General features: G+C 39.6%; 1 protein-coding gene across 4 annotated transcripts in view; it reads right to left on the bottom strand.

The window, feature by feature from the left end:
• LOC147240602 (CUB and sushi domain-containing protein 3-like) overlaps positions 1-13,885 on the bottom strand; it is a 350,230-nt gene that overhangs the window by 44,698 nt on the left and 291,647 nt on the right. For all 4 annotated transcript variants that reach the window (XM_086194222.1, XM_086194221.1, XM_086194218.1 and 1 more), the window contains exons 35-46: positions 12,814-12,927; positions 12,627-12,722; positions 12,097-12,300; positions 11,743-11,867; positions 11,211-11,307; positions 8,847-8,951; positions 8,600-8,718; positions 8,041-8,110; positions 6,924-7,040; positions 6,551-6,760; positions 4,516-4,704; positions 3,249-3,426 (exon numbers count right to left, since the gene is read on the bottom strand). In XM_086194222.1, the coding sequence (XP_086050348.1) occupies positions 3,249-3,426; positions 4,516-4,704; positions 6,551-6,760; positions 6,924-7,040; positions 8,041-8,110; positions 8,600-8,718; positions 8,847-8,951; positions 11,211-11,307; positions 11,743-11,867; positions 12,097-12,300; positions 12,627-12,722; positions 12,814-12,927 (1,624 nt within the window). The remainder of the gene's footprint in view (positions 1-3,248; positions 3,427-4,515; positions 4,705-6,550; positions 6,761-6,923; positions 7,041-8,040; positions 8,111-8,599; positions 8,719-8,846; positions 8,952-11,210; positions 11,308-11,742; positions 11,868-12,096; positions 12,301-12,626; positions 12,723-12,813; positions 12,928-13,885) is intronic.

The following is a 13,885-nucleotide window of genomic DNA, read 5'->3' on the forward strand; positions in this document are numbered from 1 at the left end:
CGCACGCACGCACACACACACACACACACACACACACACACACACACACACACACACACACACACACACACACACACACACACACACACGCATGCATGCACACATACACAAACACACACACAAAGACACAATGTTTAAAAAAGGCTGGGTACTCAAAAACCGGAGGTCCATAAATGAACGGGCTTGATCTTTCTTTATAGGACAGTTAGAGAGTAAAGTCAGGCTAAAATGCAATTTAAATGACTTATCGCCGTCATTTCTGGCAGTTAAATAACTATTTGTGATCAGAAAATGGTTTTCTCCGAGGCAAAACACAACCATAGAAGAGACTTGATGATATTTATGAGACAAAAGCTGGAGCTGCTCCATTGACTGCAAACAGAGACGGCCATTCTGTGACAAAGTGCCAGTGCGAGAGAGTGAGTGTGCATGGAGATGAGGCCATCTTCCTCTAAACAATCCAAACTGGAGGGCATTTCGGAGATCACAGACCTCTGCCAAAGGAAAAAAAAACCCAAAAACAAAACACATGTTTAACGGATCTGACTCAAAATTAAATGTCTTCTTGCTTGGCTGCTGGTCCACTTCTCCGCTAAGTTGGATAAAAATCCGCCTGGTAGTTTTGGCAAAATCCTGCCGACAGACAGACAAACATAAGGCACTGAAAACAATGACCGAGAGCTAATTCAGATATTGCAAATTCACTTATGAAAGAGCAGGTCCTTTCCGTCTCTTGATATCCTAAATTTAAAAGAGACAGGCTTTCAAATTCATAAATATTGATGAAACTTTCATTAGATCAGAAGAATAACATATCCACTAATACCAGTCTGCTACCATGAGAGAATATTTCACCTTTAATGACAAAACCAACCAGCTGCCAAACTGCTACCAACCCAAAGTGGCATCATTATCAGTAGAAGGTATCATCATGAAGTCAGATGAAATGATTATTTCCTGCTGTTAAGTGTTTTTGGATGAGTCCAATTATACCTGAAAGGTTATGCGAGGAATCGACCCCTTTCTCTGACTCACAATAGGTGGTTTAGAGTCGTCGCAGTAGTCTTGCTCATTACTTTACACTCGTGATAATTGGTGATGCAAATACACACGCAGCACAGAGAAGTTTTTTTTTTTTTTTCTTTTTCTTTTTCTTCTTACAGTGTGAGCTAATCCATGACATCGTCTGTGACATATATGAAAATGTACACAAGGAAATCCTGTAGTAATCCTCCCAGCAGGAGACCAATTAGCAGGCTAACCGGCTGTCAGGTATGCTGGCTCTGGACGGAGGAGACCGCTGTGAAAATCACACCTTCAACGCCGACACTGTGCTCTCAACAGGGAAGCAGCTTTGTGGCTGCGTAATGAGATTGTGAGGTGAGGTATTTTTTTTGTTTTTGTTTTTTCTGAGTGTTTTGTTGTTGTTGTTGCATGCTTTGTTTTGTGTGGGTTCAGCGTGTTGTCCACTAATCTAAACAACAACGGCAGCGGTGTCAGGAGCACGCTGTGAAGACCAAATTTAGGAAATTGAGTGAATCGGCTGTCGGTGGATGACACACGGCTCAACGGTGTGGTGGTGGGCGGTGAGGGGAAGACAGGTGAGTCAACGCGGTTTTGGCTACAGCTTCATATGAGACGGACTGAGACTTAGAGATAAATAGAGGAACAGAGAGGAGGAGGGAAGAAGAGAGAAGCACTTTCAGACGGGTAAGACACGACAAGCAGGCACTCAGGTAACCCATTTGTTCATTTTAAACTCAGCATTATTTACTTAGGATGTTATTCTACTAGAGTTTTTCAATAAAAGAGCAGGAGTAAGTCCAAAAACCAGGAAACAAGTGAGCATTGTTCCCTCAACTCAAAGTTGTTGAATGTGTTTTCAGTGAAATGCCTGAAATAAAGTAAGAGGCTCACACTAGCATCTTTATATTTCATGTTTTGCTCTACAGAATAACGTGTCAGTCGGTAAGAATTTTGAGGCGCTTATGTATAATAAAAAAGGGGGCCTAAATGAGACTACACATGTCATCACGGCTAAAGCAACAGTAGTGCTACAGACTCTTGATGGCGTTGAAATCACGCATTCGCAGAGTAGCAAAGCATAACTGTAGCGATGTATTCCCAATGATTGCACTTGCGCTTCAAAAACCCTAAAAAGTCTGTCAATTTGCGAGGATTAGCATTACTGGACTCGACATGTAAGTCGCACAGACTTTGTTAGCAATTGAGCTTTTTTCAACAATAAATCAAAATCCAATAAACATAATAATCAAGTCAATGATGCTAAATACCTGCGTTAGTCAGCGTGCCACCTCTCCCGACGTGGTGCAGTTTCTTCTAAACAGATGACTGTTTCAGCAAATACTGATACTACTACTACTTATACTACTCATACTTCTTATACTTATCACCACACTATTTTCATACACTCAAAGCACGAAAAAGTGAAATATTGCCCTTGTTCCTAAACCGGAGTCGGAGAAACAACTTCATCAATACCCAAGGCGTTTTGTAGATGCAGCCATTTTCATTCACACTAATAGTCTGAATTTAATCCTGATCATAAAAATATGTCACATTCATGTTTGCCATTTTTTACTAATTCAAAAAAAAAATCATTTTATGTTGACTTCATGATTCAATTTTTACCTCTTACTCTTGACATTTAACACAAACACATCAATTCTAAAAATATCCCTCATACAGTAGTACTCCTCTGTTTCTGTCTCTCTAGAAACCTCCTGTTCTTTTGCCACTGCCAGTGTCTGAAGCTTGCTGGAAGCCATGGGTGTGCTGTGACTACAGCAGATAAAAAAAGAAACCCTGTAAACCCAGGACCCAGAACATCTGAAGCCTGAGCTTTTCTACCTCCTTACTTTTATAAATGTTTTCATCATTATTTTGCCATATTAAATACTGGCTTCCAACACTGTGGCATTAAGTATTTGATATAATTGTCAAATAAGGAAAAGCATAAAAGGTCCCCTTCAAAGTAGAGATATCTGCAGTCATAGTAACCATTGCGGGAATTTAGCCAATTAGCGGTCAGCTCTGAAGAGATGTTAAAGAGCATGATATCCTCTGTGTGTGTGTGTGTGAGTGAGAGAGAGAGTAGAAGTTGTTAAAATATGTGCCAAATGAAGCCCTGAGTCAGACAAAAACGGAACGGTTTATACAACAGAAAGAAGCTGAAAAATAAAACAGCTGATGAATAAAGATCATTTAACCAACCGAATGACACCTACCACACAGTAATGTAGTCATATATGGGCTCGGTGCTTAGTACGGTGAAGTTGATGTAAATCCCGTGTCCAGGAGGAACTCTCACGCTCCACACACAGTCCTGGAAGTTCGGGTATTCCTCCGGGTGACCAGGAGAGTAAATGGTTCCATTTAATGATGTGATGTTACCACCGCAAAGAGCTGCGAGATAGAATATTAGCAGAATTGCCTTTAATAAATTACTATTATCATTCTTAAGCTTGAGAGCGCATGTCTCCATCAGCCATGTAATGACCACTGGATAATACCTTAACACGTTTAATAAAATGTCATTCTCTCTTTCTTTTTTTAATTTCAATTGTGCAGCTCAAGTAATTCCTCTGGTGAGTAGCTGCTGCTCTTCTAGGATGTGATTTTAACTGCAAGCTAAGAGCTATTAGGACAGATATTTACAGTACTCTAATTTACGGGTCCCTGCATCAGCTACAAAATCAAGCCTGAAAATAACTTTCTCTTAATGGTAATTGGTTTAATGCTCAATAAATGTCATAAAATAAAGAAAATGATCATTTAATGACATAATTTTATCTCCACAATTAGCTGCAATTGTATAATAACAACATCCCTGCACCTTTTTAAAATAACTCCTGATTTATTTCATCTCTCCTTCTGTGGAAATGGGCTTTCTTTTTGCCTGTTGAGTTACAGGTCGTGTACGCTTGCAACTGCATCACACATTATCTCCACCTGTCTCTGATTAATATCAACAAGCTACAGCAGAATAACAGAGTCACCAGATTTAAATAGAAATAATGCACATATGAATAGCCATAGCGAGTTTTATAACGGATTGATAATGCAGCTGGGGGGCTTTGGAACATCACAAATATCCATGTTTTCAGAGGGAGAGAAAGAGTCCTAGAATGGCCTATTTTCCTTCAAAGAACAGTTTTTATGTATATATTTTAATGTACATGAATGAAAAGAAGACCGACATTGAATAGATATTCAATATTCATAATACAGTACCTGCAGGGTATCATTCCTGGCTGTAAACATATACTTGGCTATATTTTCATACTTTTGTGCAGAGACAGATGCTGCAAGGGCTTGTGGGAAATAATATTCTGCCTTTTGCAAGATATGAGACCAAGGCAATACAAAGACATTGCACTCTCTGTTTTGAATGCATCTGCTTTATGCTACATGCTAAATTTTTATGTGCAACGAGAACTAAAGCCATTTTGGATTTGAAACATATCCTCCTGTTATATTTTGAGGCGGATTTACCTTCACATCGTGGTAGTGGGTGGTTCCAGTTCCGGCTGATGCCATGTAGACAGGTGAGTGAAGCCTCTCCGATCAGAGAGTACCCAGGCAGACATTCAAACGACACCGTCATCCCAACGCTGAAATCTGTGCCTATCACAATACCGTTTCGAAACGGCCGGGGATCTGGACAACTCTGGAGCTGGTAGGCTGCAATCAGTATAACCACAGCGTAATTAAGATGGCAGGAACGTGATCATTCACCTTTTATTTTTTTATTTTGGCAAAAAAGGTAAAATCAAATAATAAAAAAAAGAGCGAATAAATACATTTTTGGAACCCAGAATAACTGGATGTTCCAGAATCAGGTTGAAAGTCCAGTCAAATGAAAAACAATCCAAAGAAATAAATTAAGAACAGATGAGTAAAAATACTCTGTTAAGTCTGGCTGTCAAAACAAACAGTCACCAAAAATACAAGACACCAACGACAACAGACACTGATGAGACTTTTAAAAGTCACGACTTAAAAATTGTTGTCAGTATTCATTTTTATACAGTGGAGTTCAAAAGACCTCTGGGTTTTTCAAGAATCACTGTACTCTAAAGCATAAACGTCTTTTTCCCCCTCACATGAATAGATTGAAATATTACAACAAATATAAATAGAAATACAAATATTTGGGCACCAATTGCTTTTTAAATAGTTTTACAAGGGTACGAGGGCACTAAAAAAAAAACAAAAAGACATTTAGACAAAATGTAAGTACTTATATGACATTTTGCTACGCCCAGCTAGTAGATTGTGACATTAAAGTAGACAAGTGAAGCGTTTGTGGGACTGAAGCAAGACCGTGGTACTGATAATAGTGTGGAAATACTTCTTTTATTAAACTTTTTGGCTGAGCTCCTCTCATGTGATAAATGCTGTTATCTATTAGCCACTGTAGTTCGCACATTAACAAAAGAACAAATTCAGGTTATCTACATGATTTGTCATAATAAATATAAGCTTACTCAAACTACATTTCAGTGCCAGAGGGACTAAATTTAAAAACTCAATTCATCACTAAAATTTATGCCCCGGTGAGGACCCGTGTGCAGCTAGAATTTCTGGCAAGCTCCTTACGAGTCAAGAAACATTCTTTATTGTTGTCTGAGAAAGTACTTTATTTGGTTGATAGCCACTTCTGAGAAACTTAAGTGTAAGTTGGGTTTGAGTCTCGCTGCAGCGACCACTTCATTTTGAAAAAGTTGGCAAAGGGAGTGTGTGTGTGTGTGTGTGTGTGTGTGTGTGTGTGTGTGTGTGTGTGTGTGTTGGAGGGCTCTTTTGAAGGACATATCAGTGGCCCGAGCCATATCAATTAAAGCTGTTGGCTCTCGCCCCAGTAGTCCCGTTCTTGGCAGTGTAAGAGGGTAGCACAGTGGGTTTCAAGTTTGGCACATTTGTTCCCAAACATGTCAGCCCCCTTGTGAATGGTGATCCCGCTGTTCATGCAAAGGGGGAGGTGGTCTTAGGGCGGACAGCTTGAAGGTAAGAGGAACAGGTATCACTGAGTACAACTTGCTTTCTTTTGCTTGTACTAGAGGTGTCAAAAGAATCCGATCACTTACAAACATTAGAAGTAAACTCCTGTGATGCGTCTTAATTTGTAGTGGGTTTTTTTGGGGGTTACACAAGAGAATCTGGTATGTTTCCATAATCCAACTCAAAGCCAAACCCACCTCCTATTTGAGAGCATTAAAATCACTATGTAGAGGAAGTCCAACGGGTCAACTTTGTGTCAGCATTTACCTCACAAGCTGATTTAAAACAGTTACAGTTGGTCAGAAACGCCAGCATCTCCACCAGTATTGATGTGTTCCACCTCATAACAGTCAAATCATTGAGATCAGAGCTGTTTAAGTGTGCAGGACCGCTTTAAGTCACACTTGTCTGAATCAAATAATCAAGTCTCCAGGTTGGCTTGCTGTTGTAAGCTAATTGAGAAACACAGATGGATTCCTGCTGTTGTTGTTCTTCGCTCATCAAATGAAGACTGAACAGAGAGATTTACCTTGATATGTGATGTGGAATCCTGGTTTGTTTTGTGAGTAGTCGCTGTGAAAGAAGAAGCTGGTCTGGTGGGTGGTACTGAACAGAGGTTTAGGGATGACGGGACCACTGAAGCGGTCAATGACCGAGCCGGTTTCCAGAGTTCCACTGCGGATCTCTAAGTAGTCATGGATGGCTTCGGTGGAGAAGTTCACAAACTGGAGATGGATACCTGAGGAAAATAGAAACAAAGACCCTGATTCATCCTCACCTGAATACGTTCAAAGTGGATTCATCTCCAGGCGCCATCACTGACTTATTGATTGAAATATTATACATAAAAGTCAATATATGGCACATCGAGAAAACATATAAATGTTGGCAGTGTTTCTTACCGAAGCCCACAGGTAAGTTGACTGCCCATGTGCAGTCTAAGCCACTTGGGTAGTTGCCGGGGTAACCAGGACTTAGAATCACTCCACTTACATCTGTCATAGACCCACCACACTGGGCTGGAGACACATATATACACACACACACACACACACACACATATACACAGTGCAAAAAAAAAAATTGAGGACATAAAAAACAGGTTAGAGCAGCGAGTCAAAAGCAGGAGGTGTGTTTTGCTTTTTTCTCCATGACAATGCTGCTGTCTGGACACATGAGTATCTTTGACCTGACATTTTTGTCTCTTTTTTTTTAACAACACATTAACATCCCAAGCTTTTCATAGATTCCCTTCTTGAATTAATTTCCATTGTTCCAGTGCATGTTTGTGTGAGGCTCGATTCCTCTAGTTGCCTGCTGACACTTTGACTCACTGTGCTGTGTGTTTATAGCAACGTGTCTCTGAGCTTTGCATCCGTGTAAGAGCTTCATCATAATTCTGCACAGAATGTCAAATAAATAATCAGATCATCGGAAAACAGTAAATTAATCAAACCGTTTACTATTTGGATAGTTGGTGAAGGCAGTGCTTGGATCATATCTGCAGTGCTACTGTGTGTATACATATGTACACGGATAGAGAGAGAGAGGGAGGGAGAGAGAGAGCCACAAACATGGACAAACACAACTATCACACACTACAAATAAGTGAACAAATGATCAATTGACTCTCCAATAAAAGGTTAAAGATAAGAACCCAATTAAGCTGCGTAAACAGGTAAAATTCTGAAACAGCGCATGACCTATTGACCAAGGGTACAAATTATTAAATTTTAAATGTACTCAAATTGCCCCCCAAGGTAACCAGTTCAGGCACACAAGTCCAAGAAAATGGGGCAACAGAGATAAAACTTAGCGACAGAGTACCACTGGCGCACGATTCTTTTCATAACCAGGAAATAAAGGTAAAACGTTTCAAGTTTTGATGTTGTTTTTTTTCTCAAACAGGACACCAATTTCTCTACTAATGATCAAATAATACCTCACACTATTTTGCATCTTTCTTGCCACATCCAAAGTGAGTTACATGGAGGTGTGTGTGTGTATTGATACACCTACCTAGACAGAGTGGTACAGGGTAGTTCCATCTACGAACAGGTCCAGGCATGCAGGTTATATGAGCGTTTCCCTTTAAAGGCAGGGGAACAAACAGTCACAACCATTTATAACACAGCAGCTACAGAATATTACCTCAGATTCACTTAAAACTACTGAGCTTTAACCTCTCAGCAAGCATATTCATGCTTTCCAGTCACTTAAACTGAAACCATCATATTTATCTATATTTAAAGAACAAGTTAGTCAAACCTCCATCTTAGCAGACCACATTCATTATTAAGGAGTTGTGCAAACCGCACCAGGGTTGTATGTTCAGTAATAGCTTGAATAAACCACCTGAGAGCAGGATTTCCTTCTTGATTCAATGTTTAAGTAGTTCAGGGTTTGCACAGCCAGCGGATAAAAAAAAAAAAAAGTTGAATGGCAGCACATCAAAGAGGCTGAGCAGCTTTTAATGATTACAGATATTTTTCAAACTGGCTTTTTGCATTAAAATGGCTACAAGTTGTAAAGTGAGTGTGTTTTCTTATCAGATACAGCTGGGGGGCCATGTCAGTACCTGGAGAGAGTATCCTTGTTCACATGAAAACTGTACAACGTCTCCCACCATGAATCGGTCTCCTTGTCTTATTCCATAGTTTGGAGTCAGGGGCTCTGGACAAGACTCCAGACCGATAGCTAGAAAGATATTTCAATTCAAAATGAGTGGTTTTTTTTTGTGTTTTTCTTTTTTTTTTTTTACTGGTTATGATGCACATAGAGAATATACAGTACAAGCAAATACAGGGCTGAGACGACGATGATACCTGTATATTCCAGGTGAAAGCCAGCCGCTGAGACACTGATGTCAGAGCTGAAGCTGAGATAAAGGTTGTTGGATGTGCTATTCAGGTGAGGAGGGATGGTTGTCCCTGGAATCAAAGAGATAGAGAGAGATAAACAGAGAGAGAGAGAGAGAGAAAGAAAGAGAGAAGGAGAATAAAATGACCACAATCAGATGTTTTCAAATTGTTTTTTTCAATTGAAGCTTAAAAGCAAACGATCATACCGTAGTAATCTGACAGCAACAGAAAACAACAAAGGCCTTCCAAACATACATTTTTACTTGTGTTTTTTTTTTTTTTTGTCAAGTGTTCTTGAAGGAGGGAGATGGGAATTACTTTTATTTTGCGACTTCTATTCTATTTGAAACCACTTTTCAAATGTTGGCCTGACCTACTTAGAGTTGGGAGGCAAAGTAAAAAACAGCAGTCGTGAGGCGAAGCTGTCACAGTTCAGCGTATTTCTGTCACAATAACATAATGGATGATGCACTTTAATGTTGAGGAATATTAACCCACTTTAATCTCTTCATCAGTAGCGATGTCATTGTCATGGCTGGCTTCAGGATGCATTAATGGTAACTTGTGTTCAGCGCATCAGCAAAGCTTATCAAATTTACATAGATGTTTTCAAGACAATAACTTAATGAACAATAATTTAGCCAAATGGGTCTTACTGATTGTCTGTTCTGAGGAGAATTAATTAGCGGGTTGTTAAACATAACTCATGCTCATGTTCAGATTCCATAGAGAAATTATTCCGACATAAAATTAAAAAAAAAAAAAATTAATGATGAATAATTAACTGCATTGATTTAATGAGATTTGTTATTTGAATAGTTGGTTAGCTATGAAGTATTCTGAATTTTAGTCTTTTTTTTTTTAATAATCTTGTCATCTCCATCAACCATTTATTTCAGAACGTGCATGAAAATACACTGAGAGTAGAAAGACTAGTAACAGCATTGCAGATGGTGTGGAGGGGCTTGGCCGAAACAAAGAAAGAAAAAAGGGTCCTGGAAAGAAGTTGAAGTCATTCAATTTCATGCAAATTTTATGCAATCGACAGACTGACTGATTATAGTTATTGCCAATTCTACTTATACATATTTCAATATTTCATGCTAGTATTTTTAAAAACTAAGAAAACCTTTTTTCTTCCTTCCATATATTGACAACAGTGTGCAGTCTATTTTGTGAATGTGTGAAAACTGGAATTACTGGGGTATCCTGGGAACTGCCTGCATACCACATCTCCATAAAATTCGAGGTTCAATGGACATGAAAAATTCCATAAATTTTATATCATATAAATGTATGTAAAAGGGAAAAAAATATATACTGATCTTGTTATGGAATTAGAATTGTAGGATGTTCTAAAAATGTGTTTCTCGTAGGAAACCAGCAGCAATGAGCTGTGCAACAAAAAATGTGTCAAATGTCCTTATAGGAACCTCAGATGAACAAACAGCAGTGGTGGACGTGATCCTCGGACCCTGCTGTGACTCACATTGGGACCAGTTCAGCTCTTATGGCACGCTTTGCACGGAGTCACATGGCCAGCATCTTGAACTGCTCCAAACGTCATGTCAACACCAAGCGGTATTCTAACTTTGTTGCACTGAAATGCCAAGCTACATATATTTGCTCTGACAAGGTTGCAACACAACAACGCAGCTCATGTGTTTGTGCAGGGTTCCTGTGTTCCACATCTTTATTTCACCGACAACAACCTGTGCAGTTGTGACAGGCCTTTCTTAATTAAGAAATGTTGAATGTTGTCGAGCCGTGTACTCTAGAGAATTTAGCCAGACAATTTACTGCCACTTTTACTGCTGCTATAAAAACTGTCAGCCGCCTCGGATGTTATCAGTCCATTAAATAGCCGTTATCCTTTTCCTATCACTATCATTATAATGCTTGAGATCCGCACCTTCCCGTAGACGCATATCATCTATTATTATCATTGACAAACCTCCTCTAGATTGACGACCACTTCTGGAGCAAAATAAATCTGTCTTTCACCTCCAAAACTAATTAAAAATAATGATGTTTTATGATGTGTCAGTGTTACAGTTAAGTTTTGGTTTAGGCACAAAAACACTCGGTTAGGGCAACATTGTAGCTTGGGTTAAATCGTGAAGGGGCTTTATTTATATCTTTCCACCTTCACTGTACTCAACGCACTTTGAAATGTTAGCTTAGCGCCTCCTAAAGACACTACATTCTTTAGGCTACTTTTACCTTAGGTTACTCTCCTTTTTATGGCTTTAATGACAGCCACATGGTTCAGGTTCGGGGATGATTGCCAATGTCAAATTGTTGTCCTGACTCCAAAATATACTTTACCGGAGTAGCTGCCCAGTCTTGGTGCGTGGTTGTCTGCCCCATCGTAAAAATCCAAGGAGTCCCAGTTATGCTCGGTGGCAAAACTCACAACTTGAATCTGATGAGAAAATGAGATTTTTTTTCCGCTGTGCATTGTCATTTGATGGCAGAATTCCTTCATATGTTAAGTAATGCTAGCTTTCAATGAAACGTGATCTGTTAGACACATAAACTCACACCCATGTGAATTACGTATCCATGATGTAATATAGAGAAGAAAAACTACATATTCAGAGGTGCTCGCACTACATTTTGTGTGAAAGGCATCTTTATCTTTATCTTGGTAAGTGAGAGCGGTTCAGCTTCCACGCAATCAGCCATTATCTCTCACGATTAGATGCTATCTAGTTATCTCTGGATGGTCCCCTCTCTCACAAACCATCCATCCATTCGTCCTTCTAATAATATCTTATCTTCCCCGACATCCTGCCTGCTCAGCTTTTAAGCCAATGATACATAGGTCAGCCAAGAAGCAGCATGTGACAAGCATTACCTGTATCCCAGCCCCTTCTGGAACAGAGACCTTCCACACACAGTTCTGGTTGTTGTCGTAAGGCTCTGGATAACCAGGCGATAGGATGGTTCCGTGACGAGAGGTCAACACACCCCCACAGGGAACTGAGGGACAGGAGAGAGAGAGAGTAGAAAAATGGAGCAGGGGAGGGCAGAAAGAGGATAAAACAACACTGTCAGCAAATTACTGGAAAGCAAGAGAAGAGCCTGAGGTTTGGCATTTATAGTCTTCCGAGGGTGAGCGACAAAGTGCTGATTGTTGATGGAGATTTCATCATTAGTTTGCTTTGCTTTCTGAGTGTTCAATCTGTCTGATTACTGAAATAATATTTACCTATACATGTTGGGAGTGTATCATTCCACTGTGCCAGGTTGTCCGGTACACTCTCACAACGTATGGCAGAGGAGCCATGCAGGATGTAACCAGGGTTGCATTCAAACTGCACCACAGATCCCACCGCAAAGTCATTGCCGAGACGCCTCCCGAAGCGTGGCTCAGGGACAGAACTACACTGGGTGGAGCTGGTACGAGGCACGGCTGGAAAATGACATAAAAAAACTGTTTAAAAAGTCAGCAGAGCAACATGAGTTCAATTTTGGTGCGACAGTATACGTAGAATAACAACCACCACTAAATTCCTGTCTTACCCCATAACTCCAAAAAGCTCTCTGGCATTGAGAGAAAATTAACATGAAAATATGAATATTAAATAAAAGTATAACAAACCCAGCGGCCTATTTCTTCTACTTCATTAGTTTGAAAATTGCTCTTTTTGATGAAATGCTATTCTACTAATCGGCATTTATAATAACTATAAATTGCTGTCATTGACCTTGCCCTATGGCTGAGTCTGATTTGCTGACCTTGGTAGACAAAGTGGAATCCTTTGGCGGTCTCTGGTCCGACGGTAGTAAACTTAATGGTGATCTGATTACCCGAACTCAGAGGGAGAGACTCACCTAGACAGATAGAAGGTAGGGAGGATAAGTAAAAAGACTTTTCAGCTGTCTATCTCTTTATCCGTCTATCAAGGAATCAATTCATCCTCACCAGAGTGTGACCCCGAGAGAGATGACAATAGAGTGTTCTGCTGAGTGGGTCCATCGTAGATCTCTACCACATCATTGAGAGACGTCTGGAACAACACAAACTGACCAAAGAGGACTGAAGAAACAAATAAGAGCAGATAAGGAGAGGCATTAACCATATTTTGAAGGTAATTATTCTGCTTCTATCACAATTAGCCTGTAATGTTCTCTCATTGAAAAGGTACATTTCATTGTATGCTGGTCAAACTCACTCCTCTGTCAGCTTTGTCAGATTAATGTTTCTCTTTAATTGTCAAGCAAATTCTATTCAAACTTTGGAAAAGCAGCAAAAAAAAAGAAAAAAAGAAAAAAGAAATTGCAAATTACATAACCATGTTTCCATCAATTGTTTTGGAAAGAATAAACTTAGCTCTGCAATAACTATTTGTACCATAGGATGACAATACAGACCATCCACAGCCATCCACCAGAGCAAAACTGACTGAAGTCTTGAAGAGTTACTTTCAGTTGGACACGTTGTTAATTATTCTTTCCTGCCAGCTCGTACCGGCCATGTTGCATGTTGTACAACACGTAGGAGGTGTCAAAGACTGTTCCACTCAGTCAAAAATGGCAAAAAAAAAACAAAAACGCAGAAGCAAGAATATCAAATCTCATTTGTGAACCTTTTTTTCTAATTTGATACTTCAAAATATGTTGATGGAAACACAGTAGATAGTGTTGTCTCCTGTATGCATTACTAATTTCATCCAAAAAAATAAATACTTTAAGGAACACATGCCAAAGTAGTTTCCTATCTCCTCTACTGCATCTGTGGCTGGTAGTCAAACAAAGGCAGATGGCGTACTGTCGGTGGTAACCCGTATCACGAGCACAATGCCTTATACATGAAATCAATGGTATATTCTCCAGCAGCATGAACTCAGGGTCATTATTTACACTTACAATGACAGTTATGTTTGCTCTGCCTCAGTGTGGAGACGGGAGAAAACACTTCCAGAGTAGCAATTTAAACAGGACTCGCATATATGGCTGTAAGTGGAACTTCTAAACCATCAGTTTTACATTGTAGC

The sequence above is a fragment of the Aulostomus chinensis genome, chromosome 22 (genome assembly GCF_037954235.1).
Source record: "Aulostomus chinensis isolate RoL2024-O1b breed Wild chromosome 22, RoL_Achi_v1.0, whole genome shotgun sequence".
NCBI lineage: Eukaryota > Metazoa > Chordata > Actinopteri > Syngnathiformes > Aulostomidae > Aulostomus > Aulostomus chinensis.